The sequence below is a fragment of the Acartia tonsa genome, chromosome 14, assembly GCF_053477335.1.
Source record: "Acartia tonsa isolate MP-2025a chromosome 14, ASM5347733v1, whole genome shotgun sequence".
NCBI classification, from domain to species: Eukaryota; Metazoa; Arthropoda; class Copepoda; order Calanoida; family Acartiidae; genus Acartia; species Acartia tonsa.
The window spans coordinates 25,294,338-25,317,294 of NC_137273.1; the positions used below are offsets into that span (position 1 = coordinate 25,294,338).

At 32.1% G+C, this 22,957-nt stretch overlaps 1 protein-coding gene across 1 annotated transcript in view; it reads left to right on the top strand.

Moving 5' to 3' along the window:
* LOC145305377 (uncharacterized) overlaps nucleotides 1-22,957 on the top strand; it is a 96,496-nt gene that overhangs the window by 23,336 nt on the left and 50,203 nt on the right. Inside the window, exons 10-13 of the mRNA XM_080146994.1 lie at nucleotides 2,031-2,108; nucleotides 20,885-20,946; nucleotides 21,303-21,416; nucleotides 22,300-22,477. Of these exons, the coding sequence (XP_080003120.1) occupies nucleotides 2,031-2,108; nucleotides 20,885-20,946; nucleotides 21,303-21,416; nucleotides 22,300-22,477 (432 nt within the window). The remainder of the gene's footprint in view (nucleotides 1-2,030; nucleotides 2,109-20,884; nucleotides 20,947-21,302; nucleotides 21,417-22,299; nucleotides 22,478-22,957) is intronic.

Genomic DNA, 22,957 nt, shown 5'->3' on the forward strand with positions numbered 1-22,957 from the left:
AAAATAAGGTCAGAACTAATATTTTTAGTGTTTTGTGGTTCTTTTTCTCCACAAGCCCCTAGAAGGAAAGTCCCAATATTTTAGGTGTTTTGGGGGTCTTTTGTTCCAGTAGACCCTAGAAGGAAAGTCCGAAAATGAAATCTGTAATGGTTTATTAGTTTGGTTATGTTAAAGAAGTATTATTTTTTTAAAATCAGGTTGATGTCTCTAAAAAAAAGCTCAGAACTAATATTTTTAGTGTTTTGTGGTTCTTTTGCTCCAAAATAAAATATGTAATTGTTCCCTAGTTTGGTTATGTTCAAAAAGTTTCCTTAAAAAAATCATGTTTATATCTTTAAAAATAAGATCAGAACTCATATTTTTAGTGATTTTGGGGTCTTTTGCCCCACAAGCCCCTAGAAGGAAATTCCCAAAATGAAATCTGCAATGGTTCGTTGATTCAGTTATGTTAAAAAAAGTCTTATTTAAAAAAAATCAGGTTGGTATCTTTAAAAATAAACTCAGAACGCATATTTTTAGTGTTTTTGGGGTCTTTTGCTCCACAAGGCCCTAGAAGGAAAGTCCCAAAATGAAATCTGTAAAGGTTCGTTGATTCAGTTATGTTAAAAAGTATTATTTAAAAAAAATCAGGTTGATATCTTTAAAAATAAGCTCAGAACGCATATTTTTAGTTTTTGGGGGTCTTTTGCTCCACAAGCCCCTAGAAGGAAAGTCCCAAAATGAAATCTGTAATGATTCGTTGATTCAGTTATGTTAAAAAAGTATTATTTAAAAAAAATCAGGTTGATATCTTTAAAAATAAGCTCAGAACTCATATTTTTAACGTTTGGGGGGTTTTTGTGCTCCACAAGCCCCAAGAAGGAAAGTGCCGAAATTCAATTTTCAAAGTTTTATGTGTACATCCAATCATATAAGAGAGCCTACAAAAAGAATTAGGTTGATAACTCTAAAAACAAGCCCACACGGCCCTCCCAAACTTTTATACTGAATTTCATTTCCTATAACTGTACAAACTTCCCCACCCCCCCCCCCCTTAGTGACACAATCAAAAAGATTTCATCCAATTATCTTTAAAACTAAGAGAGTAGCATACTGTATTTAAGATATACCTTCATAAACGAGAATTTGAAAAAAATCCCCCCGCAGGGTTGCTTGTAAGGCGAAAAATTTTTGAAAAAAATAACATGGTCTCAAATGATTCCAAATTGCCTAATTCGGCGAGAAATGCAATAAAAAAAATTTTTACCCCCCCCCCCCAAAAAAAAAATTTTGGGGGGGGTGGGGGTCGACGATAATTTTAAAAGTAACTTTGGCCCCATAGAAGCTTAAATCCAAAATTAGCTCCCTCTAGCTCTAAGGGTTCTCGAGTAAACCCCCCCCCCTGCCCAAATGGTCCTTAAGCACATCCTCCTTTTAGTGTTTGGGGGTCTTTTGCTCCACTAGCCCCTTAGAGGGAAAGTCCCAAAATTCAATTTTTAAAGTTTTACAGGTAGATCCAATCATATAAGAGCGCTTACAAAAAGAATTAGGTTGATAACTGTAAAAACAAGCCCAAACGGCCAGGGCAAAATTTGGTACTGAATTTCATTTCCTATAACTGTACAAACTTCCCCCCCCCCCCCTTATTTCATTGAAAAAATCCACGAATTTCTCTCAAAAAGATCTAAATATTAGGCGATTTAATGATGAAGCTGTTTAAATTGTACAAATGTATGCCTTAAATTTATGGCTTGTTATATTGATTTTAAAAAAGAAATGTATCCTTTTCTATTAAGTAGCAAGGTTTTTTTTTGTCTGGAGCTAAAAATTTAAATACCTATTTAACTGATTAAGTTCTCATTTTTTTTGCGAAGCCTCACCTAGGTACCGGGATGGATTTAGGCTATTTTATGTTTAAATATAAGCCTTAATATGGTTTTAGCCTATTTTACTGCCTCTTTTTACCTTATTGAATATAGAGTCACTTAATGCTTGGGGCGCAGCTGTTAGTATATATGCTATATCCTTTCTGATTAATCTATTATTTTCAGGATTTACAGAATCTTTTAGAGGAGGCGTACAATTACAAGAAAACATCGACAAAATCCTCTCATTCCGGCACATTCAGCGTAAGTACCCTTTGTTTAACAGGGAGACAATACATGGCCAGTGGAAGATAAATTAATCTTATCTAAATCTCCTAAACCATAGGCTACTTAATCTTTTTACTACAAGCCATTGTTATCCTTATACTAAAGTAACAGGATGTTTGTTTGTCTGTGTGTCTGTACCGAAGGATCTCGCTAACCGCTGAACTGATTGGGTTCTCCTTAACAGGGTAGATTCTCATGGGTTCTTGGAAGGTTTACAACTATTTTGTGGGAGGGTACAACCACCCTCCCAAGAGAAACGACAAAAAAATCGAGAACTTTTAAAATACATGGTAGACTTCAACGTAACATAAAGAGAAAGAAGTAACGTAGAGACTTTAACAAACAAAAACATCTAAAGTGCCACTAGAGGCCTCTAGGGGCGTAGCCGCTAGTATATTTATATTTCAATATCTACCTTTGCACTGAGTGTGTAAACAATTGTCAGTAATTAGCTTTCTCAGCGAAATTAAGATGACATTGTTGTGTGAATATGAAAGAAAACTGGCCTCTACCATCATCAAGAAGATTTCATCCTGGTTCCTGTGGTTTTTATGCATAAATATATTTATGAATAAAAATATAAATATAATGCATAAAAAGAATATACAGTTTTCTCCAAATAATAACCTAAATAATATCCCAAAACAAAGATGTCACCTGAGAATAATTATGTTGTGTCTGTGTACCCCACCCCACCCCCCCTCTCCTGCCACCCAAGTACTACAGATGTCATCAGCAACCTACAGTATTAACTTTCATATTTATATTTATCTGCTCTGTGAAGAAGGATATCATTTGCGGCCCCAGAATCTCTCCAATTGCTCTTTCCTTTTTATGCTAACTCTCCATTTGTTTTATACATTTGGATACTAAAGGCTTTGTAGCTGGGCCTTTTTCATGCACCTGTATGAAGCTTTATAAATCTGCTACAAGATTCTTGCAGCTGACTGGCGGCTGCCTTAAAAAATGTAGTTTCTACATTTTTTAAGTCCTCAACAATCCACAGAGATCTTGGACTGTGGCCCTCCAACACCCTACATTCTCCAACCTCCACCCTGCTTACTATCTACTTATCAACTCAACCATGTATCAAACTTGCTAATAAAGTGAAACGTAAAAAAAAACCCTAAACAAGCTAACCAATAATCTAACAAACGAACATGCTTATAACTGAAAAACAAGTGCTTTGTAATACTATCTTTAACTATTAAATAATGTATTAATATAATATGTACTAATTTAACCTAACATACTAACAAAACAATAATCATAACTTTATTTTCTTTGTATATTGTTTCATTTAATGAAATAAATATTCTAAATGTCAATGTCTCTGAAATAGTCTCTACAAGTGGATATAGTCTCTAAATATTAATATAAGTTTGTTTGGATTTGTGCAGTAAAATGTTTATGATATGAACTTAATATTTATGAATTTCACCAAATAGCTAAAAATCTGTCTTAAACTTATATACCTATAAAGTATATTTAAGCTGTATTTTTACTTAAGCCTATACATGAACAAAAAATAATAGGAATGTAAACTATTGGGGTGTAGAATGTGGAAAGTATTATACCTAGAAGGAAATTTATTATGAAAAACAATTTTACCCTTATCTTTTTATTGTACAAAAACGTTATTTGTCCTATTAGTAAAAGGTGTCCTGTTAAAAAAGTTATGGTTACCTATCTACACTATAACTAACTTTGTTGGTCCTTTATAAAAAGTTTGATTTACTAGAAGAATTTATCTTACTAAAAGCATCTCATTTCCTTTATCAGCATGTTCTTGGTATTGGTTTTTTTCTGTGCTTCCCTTCTTTTGTATGTTGTCATCCTTATACCTGTTCAAGATTGTATAATATACATGCATACATGGAAAAACAATTAACAAAAAGCATCGGAATTCTCATTAGAAGAGGATTTCACACTCAAGTATATTTTCGGACAGGCACATTTAAACTAAAGAATGAAATTACATTTACTTAAGTCACTTTAAGGATTGATTTGTTTCTGGAACATTTTTTCTTTTTATTGATTTCATTTTACTCAATATGTTATATAGATATGTTAATTATATAGAAGGGTTAATTTTGTTTATCATATTGGGCAAGGCATGCACATAAATTAACATCCATTGCCATATCCCTCAAGATCCCTGGCTATTTATTTTTTTATATGCTTGTCCTTTTCTCTTATTTTATTTTCCACCATTTTTTGCTCAACTTTTCCCCGTCTGGCTGGAAAGAAAATAAATACAAATATGTTAAAGTCAATAGAAGAGTAGAATGAAAGAATAGAAAATACTTTTTTTGCTAGGTATGGGAATGGCATAGAAATATAATGAATTTTGGCCCTAAAAATACCTTTGTTGTTAGAATTTTGATATATTGATACATTACTTTTAATGAACCTCTGTTTATAGCCTGGGTTAGGGATTCAGGATTTTCCTAAGATGAATACTTTGATTACGATAAACCTAAAAGGATACCTCCCCTTTCCCCGGAGCCATTATTTTTCGGAGCAACAACAAAATCAAACGGCTCCACATCACTGCTTTTAGATTTTCTTAAATCTTTGAATGAATTCTATATTTGTTTTCAAATAACTAATATTTTTCATTGTTTTTATGCATAATTTCCCCCAAAAAGAAAGTTATGTCAAAAAAACTCTACAGATATGATTTATGAACTGTAGGTATGCTGCAATTCATTTACCACGGAGAAACGATATTTAATTAGGGTTAATCTTGTGACTAGAAAAAAAATCAGGCATTTGAGCTAACAGTTTTTTTTATGATTAAAGTAACAGAATTGGGGTTGGCAATCAGAATCCGGAATCCGTTTTATTTTTTTAATGGATTCTTGTAGGAATCCGAAATCGAATCCGGTCTAAAAATTAGACGGATTGCCATCCCTAATTTGTATTAAGTCTGTTAAAAATTCTATATCCATTTGTTTATAATTTACGCTATAGCACAAAATGCAGGATAAGATACTGGATGGTGAATTCATATAAATCCCCAACGATGAAAAACAAAATTACCTCCTATATAGATTAAAACGTTTAGTGGATAAATTGGACAATTCTATTATAGAACCAACCAACCAAATTTAATTGAAGTACCCGTAGCTCTGTGGTACTGCACTGAGTTACGGTGATGAGAATTCGAGTTCAAACCCATGCATGTTGCAATCACAAAATGTTGTCTCGTGTTCTCCAATGTGTATTCACGCAACCTCCCCCAGTTGCGTTGGAAGGGAGATTGTTAGGTAGTTTGGATGCCTAATAATCAAGTGTATAATACCATCACTTCCCTTAATCCCAGGCTCCTCTGAGGAGAGTGTCATTCATTACGGTGACTTAATCTGGGACACCTGCCATACTCAAAACCGGCGAGGGTGAGGTAATAACGAGGAGCTCTCATGAGACAGCGTGTCAAGTCATACTTGAACGTGGAGCTTAAGCTGGCCCTGGTGGCTATACAAAAGTGTCTCAACATACTCCAGGAGTCTTAGGTCCAAACCCTAAGAAACTATGGCTAATCAAACAAACAATTGAAGTACCCAAAGTTTTTAATCGAAGGAATGAATTAACACGGTTATAAAACTTTAGCTTATCCCAGTGTAATTTTCAGTGCAATGCCCCCCCCCCCCCCCTCCCTCCCTTCTTCCTACAGACACTTACTTATTAGTCATTATTTTAAAGATGGTACGCTTTTAACATCATACCTAACTTTATGTGTCTTCAGTGTGACATGCTTTCAAGTTCATAGTTCATAAATCTTTAGCCAATGTTTTAAATCAATATGACAACTTTAACTTTCACAGTTTTATCTTCCACTAACATTAAGCGAGAGATAGCCTTACAAATATAATAATATTATGGAGAGAACCAAACACTTTGCTAAGTTCTAAAATACACGAATTCATGTTTTCTGATAACACTTTTTTTTCTTATACCTATCCATGTATCCCTGCTTCAAAATTTGTGCATAGTTTATGGGTGATTACCCTTATATGCAGATTCAAACAAAACTCAAAATAATCACTATTAATCATAAATATGGTCAAATTAAAAAAAACTACAAAGTGATTTTTTTGTGGCCAACCTTCTCTTAAATTTATTCTGTCCGTCCGTCCGTCAGTCTGTAACGCTACGTGGTTAATGTGATTTTCTCGGCTACTATTTAAGGTAGACAGCTGATTTTTTGAAGATTCTCTATATCAAATATCAACCTATTTACTTTTTCGGTATATATCATTCATGCTACAAATATATAAATGTTAGTTATAACATATTAGAAATACATAAAAAGGTTTCGTGATTAATTTGCAATAATTTTATTTCGCTCTTTAAATCTCCTTGTCTGTATTTAATCCAGGATTTTTTGTGTTTCGCCACTTATTGGTGTTGTTATCCTTATATATGAAAAGTATGTTTAAAAAAAATTTAAGAAATATTATCTGTCGCTTTTTTGGTGACGTGTAGACCCTTTATTTTAGAAAAGCCTGACTTAATAAAAAATGTTTAAATTCCTTTTATAATAAAATTAGGAACAGCTATTAATCTTAAGAAAATGCATCGACTAAAAAATTACTAAACTGAAAAGCTCCAGTCAAAATCGGGAAAAGGGACAGATAATCTGAGATTCTTAGTAAGGGAGAGGACAGTTGACTTAAAATTAAATTGGTATCCAAACACGTTCTCTCGTGCGTTAACAAAAGAGCTTCGGGTAAAGAGCATTTTGTCGCTGAATGCTCAGCACCCGAAGTCTTTTTTATGTTTAATGTTGATTGGCTAGTTCAAAATAACGGTGTCTAATCTTTTCAGCCAATTTAGATTTAATGATTCAAATTGTTGAATACCTTTTTCTTTCCCTGTTCAGAAATAGTTAAAATATATTTAAGTACAAAGTTAGAAGAAACAGGGAAGACAAGATCCATAAAAAAACAAAGAGAATCAGAATATGCTTCACTTAAAATGGACGTACATACATTATCGTGTTTGCTTATTGAATAAATAGCTTTGAATTAAGACGTTTTGACACTACTATAACAATCTAACAAATCAAGGGAAAGCTTGTTAACAAAACTTTGGGAACCAGTTAAATGTAAAGTCCCATGTCGTACTAATCCTTATTATAGGAAAGCTTCGCTTAAACAAGTAAATACTGGTTTGTGTCTACGGACATTTTTTTCTGCGTATGAAAGTAACCAGGGACAAGAAAAATACAAAATAGCTAAAATTACAGAAGAAAGTTAATTTTTAGAAATCTATTTTGCCTCCAACATTTCCGTCAATACTAAAGGAAAGATTCTTATGTTGATTAATATTATAAAAACAGAATATTTTACAAACATTTAAACAATTCTTCGATTGTTTTTAGGATTTCCTATCCCAATTTTTAAGCTTAGTGTAAAAAAAACTGCGCGACAGTTTTGAAATTAGCTTGTTGAATATTTCTAGCAGATTTCAGGGACGTCAAATGAAAGTATCCTGTAATCCTAATATAAAAGTAATAGGATATCTGTGTGTATTGTCTGTGCTAACTGCTGTACTGACATGTTTTTCCTATACAGCGTAGATTCTTATAGGTCTTGTGAAGGTCTATAACATAACTTAATAAAAAGTTTTAGAAATAATAACTTCCCCCACATCCCGTCCGAAAGTGTACCTAAGGCTTCTTTGAGTGTATTTGCGAGTTTTTAAGAATCCAATTGCCTATAAAAATATTGGCCCCTCTTTATTGCACCTCGGACAGTTTTAATTACACTAAGCTATCCGTCCGTTACTAAGAAACAGACAAGCCCACACAACATGAAGAAAAGCTTTGCTCTCAAAAATGCTAAGACAATGTACTGACTAAAAGTGCACAAAAAAATTTTTCGCTTTGTTTTTGAATAATTTTAAAAATGACACTAATATATTTTTCAAGTTTGGGCTTTCTATTGAATATAAACAGCTGAAACTTTTATTAAAGATTCCTATGACAAATGCGCATCTAGTCTGTCTATTGGTCATGCTTTAAAAGACAAACCTTATTTTTCGTGATTTTCTTTTGTTTGATATGACAACTAAATAGCTGCTCTGTAACTCACTTTGTCCGTTTGTCTATTCCATGATTTTGTTGCTGCGCTACTTAAGGGTGTTGTCATCCTTGTGACTATTTACTTTTGACTTATTTATTCTCCGTTATAGGAAGGAATCCAATAAATATTATATAAGGGGGGGGGGGGGGTTAATGCAACCATATCGTAATCAGTGAGCAAATGGCACTTAGAATTCGAATTTCTATCTGAAATTTTGCATGAGTATTCCTTGGTAGGTCTATTTTCCCTAAATCGAACAAAAAAGTTGGAAAAGTAACGGCTGGCGACTCAGCCGTTTTGCCATTTTTTGGATATCTATATTGCAAATTAGTCACGAAACCTATCTCCACATAATACTCTTTTCCACTCCAAACGCTATCAAACGGTTCTAGACGGTAGCTGTTGGTACTAGAAGTTTTAAAAATGGTTATTGCTATCATTTAACATGAATTAAACCAAAAATATGTTTTAAAAAGTTGATTCCTACGTAATTGATGATGAATTTACCCTGAAAATAAGCAAAAAACGGCTAAACGGCTGAGCCGTTAGCCGTTACTTTTCCAACTTTTTGTTCGATTTAGGGAAAATAGACCTATCAAGGATTACTCATGCAAAATTTCAGATCGAAATTCGAATTCTAAGTGCCATTTGCTCACTGATAACGAGATGGTTGCATTAAACCCCCGCCCCCCCCCCCCCTTAATCAAGCCTAAATCTATTTCGTATTCAATTTACTTTAAATTTTCCTCCTCTAGACACTTGAATTAGTGCGTGGAATTTTATTTTATGAAAGCTGTAAATCAAAAATAAGATGTCAAATCAAATATTTTATCAATTCAAAATTATCATATTTTTTCCCAACTCTCTTTCAATGCATACCAACTTCCCTTTCGTTTCATTCTAAATTCAGTTTTACTTCGACAACATAACTAAAGTTTTCAAGCTATATTTCCTGCTTTTCCTCAACAAGTATGATTGTGTCCAAAATATTAGTACAGTATGAGAAACTTCTCTCTAAATTCTACAGATCACACAAAACTACCTTGATTTCATATTAATACGCTACATAGCATGCCTGCACGCTGTCGGGTTCGAACACAAAAAAAACAACGGTAAATACTGCTGCTATGTCAGACACGTAAAACATAAAAGAAAATCTTTGGCCCATAAACAGGTGAAAGATCATTTTTATCTGAATTAAAGTCTGGGTCACTTTATTTATCATGTAGACTTGTCCCTGTTTGAGGCAACTTGTTTTGTTTTTCAAATCCACAAATAATTTAGAATTTATTTGAAGTGACTCGTAGTTTAGATAGCGAGAGGTAGTAAAAACAAGTATGATATATTGTAAGGCACTATACACTAGAAATATTTAAATATGAAATAAGCAAAGAGACAAATCGAGTAGTCAAATACCTCATCAGTTGAATAATAACATTTCTTCTTATTAAAACCATACTTATCATAGCATTACAATCGGATATGCCCACTGGTCAGGAGAATCCTCCCAAGAAATATCAGCTTTCTATTTCTAAAAGAAGACGAGTACATCACTTTTATGCTTTAGACATTCCATGTCTCTCATAGAATTACCAACCGACTGACGGACTAAGTGAGATCTCTACTGGAAGCTAAAAGTTATTAAGATTCTTTACCAAAAAATATAAGATTAGCATATTTTGCCATATTTTTTCTTACGGTCAAACATTGTAGAAAATATAATAGCCAATATAATATTTTTCAAACAACTAAAACGTGGACTGGCGCGATTTCTTTTATCTAAATCTTGTAATATTTGTATGAAACAGTGAAGATTTGATAATGTAAAGCATGTGCGGAAATGAAAGCACACCGAACCGCTGATTTATAATACAAATAGGATACAGGGATCGAAAAATGAAGGATAAACCAATTCTCTCAATTTTATCCTTTGCCTTTAATAGCTTTTGATAATATAGGAGTGCGAATTCAAATGCTATTGTTATTTCCCCAAATTCAGGGTATTCAGGGCACTTAAGGTGTTGGGGAGGGTAAGAAAGCCGACTCCAACCCATTTTAAATTTGCAGACAGACACTCAAGACATGCAGTTACTTTTATATAAGAATTGGTAATTTTCATTGTAGTACTTTATCTAGTACAAAAAAAATTTATTTACATGTTCTAGATTATTTTCTTTAGTTGTCCTATCCTTTTCCCTGATTATTTCTATTTCGTATTGCCTGTCTTAAAAGTTTAAACATTTCCAGAGATGCATGGATATGGCATTGGAAGAATGATTAGCACAAGACCAATACATTCAGTCTTTATCTTAATAGCTTTAAATTATAGTTTAAAAGTTACCAAGCTACTCTGTAAATGTTTGTAACTGCCTGTCTATCTTCCTTATTAGTGTTGCTTATAAGAACGTTATTTTCTTTATATTATTATGTTTAGCTTACTTACTTCTAACAGCTTCTACTATTGAACGTAAATGTCCTCGTGTTTATTTTTATTTTTCCCTTCGTCCCTGTGATATTTCCTTTCTTCCCCCCCCCCCCCCCCCAACTCCCACTATCCTCATAGTTTCATTTGTGTAAATTACATCCTATTTAATACATCACTCTGTTTTAACAGCTGGGTATTTCAATCAACTGCTGTGTTCTTGTGCGGATGAGAACTTTGTTAGAGAAAGAAAAATCAAGTTAGGTTAGGTTAATAAGGTTTAGAGCTCCTAGGTCTTGAAGGACGTTCTTTTAAAAGCTTAATATAAGGCGGTTGATATGTTTTCTGTGGCTATTCTTAGTTTCGTGAGATAGGTAACTAGCAGTTAATTTAAAGTCCCCACTGCACTGTCAAAGTAGACAATTCCCTTCCCCCATTTCCTCTTTTCCACCAAAAATTGTCCATTTACACCACCCCCTCTCCTGAATTTCTTTTAAATCCTCTGTGCCCAGCCTTTCTCTCGGGGGTTCTTACTCCGACTTGGGATGGACGGGGACAGGTGTTCTCAAGACAAAAACAACAGTAGAACAGGGCAGATGAGGAAGTATTCAGTAGTATTTTACTGAGAAAAGACAACCCCCTCCCTGGCTCCCTCTCCTCATTTTTAATTTTGGAGAGAAAAATATTTATCGTATTCATTCGAATCCGGTGGATAGGAACCGGTTCTCATCCATACGAAAAAACTATGTCTAGCATCGTATTATATCCAGCTTTCTACGAATATAAAAATGTAAAATCACAAAATTAAAACCAGTTTTTTAGCCCGTACCTCCGGCACCTAGGGGCTAAAAAAAGGTTTTAATCTTATAATTGTACATTCTCTATGCGCGGAAAGCTGTTTATAATACGATGCGAGAAATAACTATTCTGCATCTTGGGGTTCTAGCCTCTTGGGGCTTATTCACTTGTATATTATTTTTTTTTAATTTACGTGATCTTATTTTTATCTGACTTGTTCTACTATTCATTTATTTTTTCTTAAAACTTATCACCTTTCTTGACTGAATGTCTAGCCCCTCCTCCTATTCTCTAAACTTACTCCCCCCCCCTTCCCCCTCCTTATCAGCCCCCCAATATGCTATTTATGTATTATGTATCTTAAGCCAGCAATACTAGGCCTAAAAGTTTTTTGTGATTTATTCTTTAGGAAAAATATTATTATCCAATGGAAAAATGAATATCAATATCTATTTATTCAGTGACAGTTATATTTGTAGAGTATAAATAAATCTTAAAGCCATACAAAATAGAAAAGGAGACAGAATTCTGAAAATGTTTAAATCAGCTGATAACTCCCCCCCCCCTCATCCTCATAATTTCCTGCATTTCCTTTCCCCCTCAAACTCTTATAGCTTTTGGCGGATTTTTTAGTCTTTAAATGCTTAGTATAACACCAAAGCAACTTTTTAGCAAAGCCATAAACTCTGGTGTGATTCCTTATATTTAACAACATCAGAAACCGGACTATTTGAAGCAATAGTTATTTTAGAAAGGAATAGTGAAGAGAAATATAGTGTATTAGTCTATTTAACTTAAAGAAACGTGATCTTTAGTTTTTCAATTTTTCTGGAATATTCTAGTGATAATTATTAACATTACATTTTATAGTTAATATTAAACAAGTAATGGTTTATAGTTACTTAATTTTGATAAGTGATAATTGCAGTTTATAAAGGTGTGTTTATGTTAATTAAGCTTAAAATATAAATAAATCTTTATGTCAGCCATTAGACATTTTTTCACTTACACGTCAAGGACAAATTATCTTGAAAACTAAAATAAATAGGGACAAGACAATGGATATCCCCAATGATGATAAACAAAATAACTCGTTTTACAATTTCAAATTGTTTTTTGAAAAGTTTAGACACTGCTAGTTTGAACCAACCAATCAAGATTTATAGAAGTACAGACAGCAAATGAATCCGAGAACGTGTTTAATAAAAAACTTTGGGTACCTGTATAATTTAAAGTCTAATGTATCTTTCTTTAAAAAAAAACAAAAAAAACATGAGTCTACTAATTTGGTCATACCTAAATTGAAGAACATTCAATAAAGGTAGAGGACTTAATACATCAAAAAGCTTTCAGTGGCGTATACAGGCTTATGTCAGGGGGTATAAACTTAAGGGGGATGTTGACACCCCTCTACACCTCTAAATTGTGTTTATTGTCTCTCTAGAGGTGTCTATTTCTAAATAGTTAAATCTTAGGCCTTTTGAGAAATATAATAGAAACTAGTGATGGCAATCCGTCAAATTTTTGGGCCGGATTCGGATTCCGGATTCTAACAGTATTTTAAATGGATTTTTAAAGAGATTTTAAAAATTAAGTGCTACATATGTCCTAAAAATCAATGTTCTTGGTGTTCTCTATAATTCACTTTCGAAAATCGAACCAGATTTTTAAAGATTTTATATGTAATGATGATAATCTTTGCCTTCAACAAGAGGCAGTTGAAAGTAAAAACTCAAGATGCTAATTTTAGCCTACCAATTAAGAATCCGGAATCCGCTATTAAAAACGGATTCCGGATTCCAAAATTAGCCCAAAAATTGGGCGGATTCCGGATCCGGATTGCCATCCCTAATAGAAACTATACTTTTTACCTACTAATAAGTAAAAATGTAATCTAAAAAGTTACTGCGTTCTCTTAAAGACAAGGTCACATACTTAGTTAGACATGTAAAAAGTTCGGTGAAAATTAAAAACAATTTTAAATGTTTAATTTTAAGATAATATATTAGGTATAAAATTACTTCTTCTTTTAGCATTTCAACTTTCGAATATGTAAATGGAATGATATTTTTTATCCCCCCAAAACTAAGGTTACGTTGTAAAAAATTAAATATAAAATGGATTTGTTACTTTAAAATGCTTTCCCTCAAAGTGCCTTGCGAGCACTGTACTTATCCCCGATGCCCGATAAGCAGCTTAAAAAGAAACTGCCAATTACACTAATAAGAAATATAAGATTTTTTTTTAATTGCTTGTATTTAAGCTTTCTAAAGCTTAGAAAGTATCTATTCAAATAATCAGCTGATTTGTTTAATAGATTTTTTAATTAGTGGAGGTTTGATATCAGTAAAGCGTTTAATAGGCAAAAGATAATAAATGATAACCTTTGATGTTATATATGAAACTAGCGGCTTCGCCCCTAGCCTCTAGGGGCTTTTCCCCAAGAGGTTTGATGAAACCAATTTTTCCTATTTTAGATTTATAAGAAAAGTTTTTTGTTTGTAAAAATTTTTTTGGGGGGGGGTAGTCGATCCCACTATTTTAATTTTAGTTTTAAAAAGAAAGAAAAAAAATTTTGTGGGGGTTATTTTTCATTTTTTTGAAAAAAAATAGTTATAAACCTTCCCGGGACCTATGAGAAGCTACCCTGTAAAGGAGAACCCGATCGGTTCAGCGGTTAGCGAGATCCTTCACTACAGACAAACAGACAGACAGACATCGTTCTTCTTTGTATAATGAAATTTAAACAAGGATGACAACATCCATAAGTAGCGAAGCACAAAATTTCGTGGATGGGAATGACCGTCATGGTTGTTTTCTTCAAACAACGGGAAATTTAATTTTGATATCTAAAACAGAAAAAAATTTGAAAATCGGATCATAAACACCAAAGATATGGGGAAATATGTAAAAAATTTGAAAATAGCCAAAACCCTGCATAAAGGCAGTCTGACCATTATTGTTGTTTTCTTCAAACGACGGGAAATTTAATTTTAACATCTTTAACTGAAAAAAATTTGAAAATTGGACTAAAAACACCAAAGATATGGGGGAAAATGTAAAAAAAATATAAAATAGCCAAAAACCTGCAAAAAAGGCAGTCTGACCTTCATAGTTGTTTTCTTCTAACGACGGGAAATTTGATTTTATATCTATAACTGAAAAAATTTTGAAAATCGGTTCATAAACACCAAAGACATGGTGGAAAATGTAAAAATAGCTAAAAACCTGCAAAAAGGCAGTCTGACCGTTATTGTTGTTTTCTCCAAACGACGGAAAATTTAATTTTGATATCTTTAACTGAAAGATTTTTGAAAATCGGACCATAAACACCAAAGATATGGGGGAAAAGTTGGAAAATCTAAAAATAGCCTAAAACCTGCTAAAAAGCCGTCCGACCGCCAGTGATGTTTTATAGTTAATTGTGCTCCTTAATGATGGGAATGTTGTCAAAAAATTTCAGAATTCTATCTTTTATAGGAGCTGAGTAAATCCCATTTCCCCCATAGCGTTACGGACTGACGGACTGACTGACTGACTGACGGACGGACAAAGTGAATTATAGAGTAGCTTCGCTACTAAAAAGTAAATAAAATGAATGTACTGACTTTTTAGACAATTTTTAGGGAAGTTTGGATTCTAATATTACCAGGGACGGAGGTGATATTGGACTAATTTACAATGGTAGCCAAAGTTTTATAACCCCATTATGTAATTCGTCGGGTACATAGGTATTTGACAATGTCTGATAAATTATTTTTTCTCCCATTTGTATTCGAAGAGGAGGATAGGAAGGGTACTAAAAAGCCTGAAACCACTTGAGGAGGGGAGAGTCGAATTTAATAACCCAATTTCTTATTTTAAATTATTTTTTATGGGGGGGGGGTGCCCTCCCTCATTTTTAATTTTAGTTAAAATATTTTTTTTTTAATTTAATTTTTTTTCGGGGGGGGATTTTTCATTTTTTGGGGGGGTTGGGGTGTCTCACCCCCCAAGAAAATAGTTACAAACCTTCCCGGGACCTATAAGAAGCTACCCTGTTAAGGAGAACCCGATCGGTTCAGCGGTTAGCGAGATCCTTCGGTACAGACACACAAACACATAGACATCCTGTTACTTTAGTAAGAGGATAATATGGTTTAATTATTTTAATCTACGTGTTAAAATATGACATTTCTTGCATACAATTTACTGCTTACTTAATCCCTAATTTCATGTTAAAAGTAATATTGGATTTATTATACAGACATACATACATGTTCATGTATTTTTAGTAGCAATGCTTCTCTTACATTTTAATCTATCTTTTTTTACGTTGCTATGATAAAGGATAAATATGTTCAGTTATAGCCGGCAAAACGAAGTTAAAGACAGTAAATTATTATATATTTAACATTTTACATTCGCTGTTTGGTTTTTTTTTAATGTTTGTCTCATATATTAACATGAACGTCCAATTCTTGCTTTGGAAAATATCATTCTTGTTCATATTATTAACCTTATTCTATTTATCAAATCATAAATATTGTTTTTTTTTGTGCATTTTTTAGTAGCGAACATAAATAATATGTTTTATGTCATAAGATACAGCTATACAGCTAATGTATACATGGTGCATGTCAAACTGACGTATAGCAAGTCAGAATGGTCAGTGCATTACTTACAGACGAACCAAATGACATATCAAATAGCTAACTTAAAGGGATTATTTTCAAAACAGTGCCTTTAAGATACATTATAAGAACAAACTTGTCACTACACTTGTCATCAGGGAAGGTAGGGATATTGGAATGAAAATATTACTGGTCCCCATAGTTTTATAAACACGTTTTTAGTTTTTTATTTAATAGGGACTTAAATCTTGATTTGATAGTACACACTTGCAATATTTTTATACATTTCAAACATTGATTCTAATTAACAGAAGGGTAATTTTGTTTATTATAGTTAGGCTTTTACATTAGTTTATCATCCATTGTCTTATCCCCAGAAATTACTGCTAATTAAAGAGTAGCCACGTTCCTAAAAAAGTAAATAAGGAAAACTGAAAACAAAATAAAATAACCAAAAAAAAACTACAAATTCGTTATTTTCAATTTCTAACAAGAAAGATAGGAATGGATGAAAATTCTTAAAGAAGGCGTCTTAACTTTTTTGCTTTTTATTTAGAATAGCTAGCCGGTGCTTTAAGTACGTAGTAGATGTAAAATTTTCCATAGAATTCAGATATGCAATCGTTTTTTTTTGTAGACCTCTTATTTTTGAAGTAATTTAAGTTTTTTTTAAAAATAATTATGTTGGTTTTAAGGTACTAAAACGCAACAAAATAAAAGAAGAAAATTGCCAGTATGAACAAAAATAGTAAAATCTTTAATTTGAAACCTTACTTTTTAAGTTCTGTTGAGTTATTATTGAAATAATCTATTTCTTTTAACCTAGGTTTAATAAAAACTTTAAACCATAGAGAAAAAAATAAAAGAGAGGAATCGACGCAACTAGAAGACAAAAATAGGCCTAATTAGCGCTGTTGCCGTGCTAAATTTTATTGCTATTTTACCACTTTTCAAATGGGAGGATTACAAAATTAATAGGTAATTAAAATATAATATTTAAATTAAAAATAAAAAGAAAATTTTGTTATTAAATGTATAAAATACTAAAATAACAACATCTAAAAAAATATTTTTTTTACTTTTTACTTTTAGATATTGTCGTTTTAATGTTTTAATTAAAAATTACAAAGAATTTATTTTTATTTTAAAAAATTTGTGCATGAAAGAGAATCCTTTTATTTCTTAAAAGGGGGATATTTTTTTCATAATAAACATTCAGCTGATTCTGACTGCCCACGGCTGTTTGCTAAATATCGCTTTTCTTTTTATTCACATTATTATTTATGATTGACATACAAAAAGCCCTGGGGGGCTTTTGATTTTCGTCTGCTAAATTTTCTTTAAAAATTTAGGGATGGGGAAGTAGTATTTTACCATGAAAAGGGGGTGAGTATTCATCCTCTTATCCTTTTTCCTTATGCTTTAAACTTAAATATTTTCTCAAACAGACATAAAAAAATGGGTTCATATATACCTTTAGAATCAGAAAAATATTACGAATCCATTCTAAGCAAATTTAAAATAAGTAAAAACTTTAAAAAATAAAAATGGCCTAAAATATTATATTTTTACAGGCAAAACTTAATTGTAACTATCAAACTAGCCAATCAAAAATCTCAAAAATTGACAAATCAAGAAGCTTCAACTCAAAACTTAACCAATAGAATTGACAAAAAAAAAGGATAATGATCATACAATATATACAATAGATACTACAATAAAAATAGTGATACTTACATAACATGTAAAGAATGAAAAATTATGAATAAATATGCTTCAATCTGTTTATAAACTTCAAAACAATGCAGTTAAAAATGCATTATTGTTTCTTGTGTTTACAAAATATCTGTTATAGTGTATGTACATTTGTTTAGGTTTTGTTCAAGTCAACCCTTTAAGGCAGAAAATTTTGATTCTTATAATAAACTTACCTATATTTTTTATTATAATTTTATAAAACTTTTTCAATTTTGTTTAGAATGGATTTGTAATATTTTTCTCATTCTAAAGTCATATTATTATATAAACACATATTTTTTATGCCTCTGAGAGAAAATATTTAGGTTTAAAGTTTTGATTAAAATGAGGTCAAAAAAATAGATTTACACAATAATTACTCAACAGAATTTAAAAAGTAAGGTGTCAAATTAAAGATCTTACTATTTTTGTTCATACTGGCAATTTTCTTCTTTCATTTTGTTGCATTTTAGTACCTTAAAACCGACTTAATTATTTTTTTAAAAAACTTAAATTACTTCAAAATTAAGAGGTCTACAAAAAACCGATTGCATATCTGAATTCTATGGAAAATTTTACATCTACTACGTACTAAAAGCACCGGCTAGCTATTCTAAATAAAAAGCAAAAAATTTAAGACGCCTTCTTTAGATTTTTAACAGCGATTTCTTATTATATAAAGTAGTAAGTTTAATATTTTGATAACTTGTATAACTGAACTTATTGAGTTCTCCATTTAAGGGAAGCTTAACAAAGTCCAGAGATGGTTTTAAGCTATTTTATTTTCAGATTCAAATCTTATGGGGGCCTTTTACCTACAATAGTTTAACAATTAAAAGCAAATAAAAACTATTCAATTATAGGAAAAAGTGTGGAAAACTTTTTTTCTTCAAGTTGCATATCTGTACCCCTGACAAAACTCGATTATTTGGGTGAATTCTTAGTTTTAAGGATCACCTCATACCATGGATAGGTCAATGAATAATAAATAAGGAAGACTCAGCTATCATGGCCTTGGCCAAGAAATGAAAAGATATTAATCCTATGATTTTCATTAATTTTTTTTGTGCGACATTACTTGAAATTTCTAATACACTTTTTTATCCTGAGGAAAAGAATCTATTTCGGATCTATGAGCTATTTCAAATAATAATAGAATAGTTCTCCATATTATCTTTGCATCTATCTATACTGTATGTATAGTAGACATTAGGAATTTTAAACAGATTTTTTGGACCTTAACAAAAACTGCAATTTTAGAGGCGGCTTTATCTGGATTTTAACTTTCATTTTGGCAATATTTCATATACTGAACAATTTTTTTTATTGTAAAAGCGTAGCTTATTGCTGTTAAAGTCAGTCTGTCCATTTTGGATAGCTCTAATAGATAATTTATGTTCTATCTATTTCAAACATTGCATGTGGATTTTTGAAACATTTAGGTATAATATTGAAAGCTCAACTCTTACCACTAACAGAAAGATTAAATTCTAGAATATTTAGATTTTTGAAGTAGTGATCTTATGACGATTGGGTATTATTTATAAGCATATCTTTATCTAGATTCTCTATTATTTTGTCTTAAAATATGTCCAAGATTCATATTAAGCAGACTGTATTTTAGACAATTTGGAACAAGTTAACAAAGACATGTTGTTCAGATTTCTAATAAATATTATTTTTCTATTGTAAAAATAGGTCTAAAGTTTGTAATATTTGTATGCCTTTCAAATTTTTTTTGTATGTTGTCATCCTTGTAAATGTAATTCCAATACATAGTAAGAGTTGTTAATATTTTAAAAATACGGAAACCTGTCTATTTATAGAATGTAATCATATGCTATACATGAAATTTATAATTCTAGTTGCGAAACTACTCTATCATCGTCGTATATGTTCTTTAGTCATTTTCGCTGAAGCTGTTTTAGATAAATGGCTGATATTTTTGGCACATTTAAGCATTTGAATATTATCCAGGGGGGAGGGGGCATCGGACTGCAAATTTCACCCGTACCCCTAGTATTATATCCATTTTATTTTATTTGTTGCCACTAAACGTTAAGACCTTTAATTGATGTTTGAAAGGTTGGCTATAAACTAATAATTTTCACCCAATATTATTAATCTATAGAAAGCGTATTATCATCATTGATGATGCATATCAATTTATCATCTATTGTCTTATCCCTTAAGATCCCTGATTCCTCTGAAACTGAGTGAAGTATAATTGACCCTTCATATATGTATGTGTTGTGTATTGCTATAAGTAAAAGAAACCCTTTAAGTTTATAACTAATACATGCAATAAGGATAAGGTACATGCATTCAGTCATTTTAATTAAAGTTTTGTATTGTGGGCTTATCTTAGACTTTAAATATTATTAGTACCCAAAGTTTTATATTGTGTTCTGATCTTTGGGTGTTAATTATACTAGTACCCAAAGTTTTTAGATCACTCAATCATTAGCCTAAAAACTTTGGGACTTAATTGGGTGATTCAAACTAGCAGTATCCAAACTCTTCCACCATTAATCTGCAGAAGAGATAACTTTGTTTATTATTATTTGGAATATACATCAATTTATTATTTTGTCTTATACCTTAAAATCCCTGGATCAAAATGACCGAATAAAAGTCTTTGTCACTCGTATTACATGCATTTTCCCTTTATTCTAAATATTTAATCTTTCCTTTAGATTTAAGTGAAAGGAGGGCTTTGTTAACCGAATTGATTTTAATCGATTAAATCATGTGCTTGACATTTATTGGGTCGTCTTCCGTCATAAAATTCATAACACTAGAGCTTAGAGTATCAGGTATCTTAAGAGATAAGACAAGGGACTATTTAGTATCATGTATATATCCAATGATTATTAACAAAATTAAACTTTCCGTAGATTAAAATGGTTGAAAAGTTTGAACACTGTAAGTTTGAAAGATGTTCTTTTATTTATAAATCCTTGAGTACCAATAAAAAACATACAGGTCAATGTGACCTCCTCTAATTTTTTTTGGTTGTTTGTTATACTTTTTCTCTGATGGCTTACAGTCCGACCAACTGACCAAAATTAATAATGAAATATTTTTCAGGAGCTTCTAGACAAGGTTGAGGAAAACTCTTCTGGTGAAGAACAATGGGATGCAACATTTAGGTAGGTCTAATCCTTCCAGGAATTCGAAGAAAAATACCTAATCTACTTCCATTTTCACTTTTTAAAAATCGAAATGTCTGTCCGTCTGAATGTTTTTTCCTTCCTGATATACAGCTGAAATATTTTGAGGATTTCCAAAATTTATTAGCCATCAATTTATTATTTTGTTTAGTAGGTCGGTCATATTACAAAAGACATTTATATAGATCTATGTAAAGGTTTTATGATTTATATTTTCTATAGATTTTTTACGACCACTGAATATCTGCTCTTTGAATTTTCTTCCGTATGTCTAATTTTTTATGCCTATTTATCTATTTATTATTTTTTGAATATTAATGAATTATTTTATTTAGACGCCTAAATCAAGAGCTAAGTGGTAAAAAGAAGAAAAAGAAAGTATCAGAACAGGGAAACAGAGGGGGCAGCTTGAGCAATCTTTCTCTCATCTCAGATTCAGACAGTCACAGGTCAGCATTACAGATTATACAGATTCAGGAATAAAACATCTTCATTTCCATGTATGTCCCAATTACGAGGAACAAAATTACTCCATTTAATGAATGTAAATTATTTAGGGAGGGGGGGAAGGGGGGAGTTTTCTCATCTAATCTTGGGTAGAAATAAGAAGTATTCTATATTATACATAGTTGTATTAAAGGGGGGGGGGGGGGGTTAATGCAACCATCTCGTAATCAGTGAGCAAATGGCACTTAGAATTCGAATTTCGATCTAAACTTTTGCATGAGTAATCCTTGGTAGGTCTATTTTCCCTAAATCAAACAAAAAGTTAGAAAAGTAACGGCTGGCAGCTCAGCCGTTCAGCCGTTTTTTGCCTATTTTCAGGGTAAATTCATCATCAATTACGTAGGAATCAACTATTTATAACATATTTTTGGTTTAATTCATGTTAAATAATAGCAATAACCATTTTTGAAACTTCTAGTACCAACAACTACCGTCTAGAACCGTTTGATAGCGTTTTGGAGTGGCAACGAGAATAAGGTGGAGATAGGTTTCGTGAATAATTTGTACTACAGATATCCAAAAAATGGCAAAACTGCTTAGCCGTTACTTTGCCAACTTTTTGTTCGATTTAGGGAAAATAGACCTACCAAGGATTACTCATGCACAATTTCAGATGAAAATTCGAATTCTAAGTGCCATTTGCTCACTGATTACGAGATGGTTGCATTACCCCCCCCCCCCCCCCCTTTTTTTAGTTCAATCTTGATTTTTAGACCATTTTGCTCGTGGTAATGGATTTATTTCATTTCAACCCTATCCATCCATCCATGATTTGTACATATAAAGTTGCACTGTCACTCCAAAGGAAATTGCTCCATGTTTCAGGTCCAGCAAACGTAAAAGTGGGCGCGCCAGCGGGGGCTCCAGTGTGTCTGCCCGCCCCCGGGAGGGAGGCTCTCTGCCCCCGACCAAGTTTGAGAATGTAGTGTGCCTGGGGGGCAGTGCTGCGGCGGCCGCGAGTTCGGCAGCTGGTGCTCAATCCATCTGGGAGTCCGGCCACAATGTAAGCATAGTTTGTCGTAGCGAAGCTACTCTATACGTGATCATGTCTTGTCTGTCCTTCCTTTTTTTCTGTAATGCTGCTTTCCATTTGGTTCTCTCTCGCATAAATAAACCTCAAAAATAGGTCATATCGGTCTAGCGGTTATCAAGTCCTTTCGCTACAGATAGACAGCTTGGTACTTTTATGTATGGATTTAAATTCATTTTAATTGGTGTACATTATTATGAAGACACTGTTGGTCTCCTAACATTTTGTAATATACAAGAAAACTTTTTTACTTTAGATCATTAGAGTTAAATAGAGAGAGGATAAAGTATAAAAGTTTGTCTTTTTTTGTAGGCGTAGGTCGTACATCAAAAAAGGGGGGTTATTACTTCTTTATTTTAAATAAATACTAATAATTTGAAAGAAAAAAGCTTAATTTTAGCTAAAATAAGTATCGAGGAAGTTTAAAACCAAAACAGAAATTATGGAGGTTTT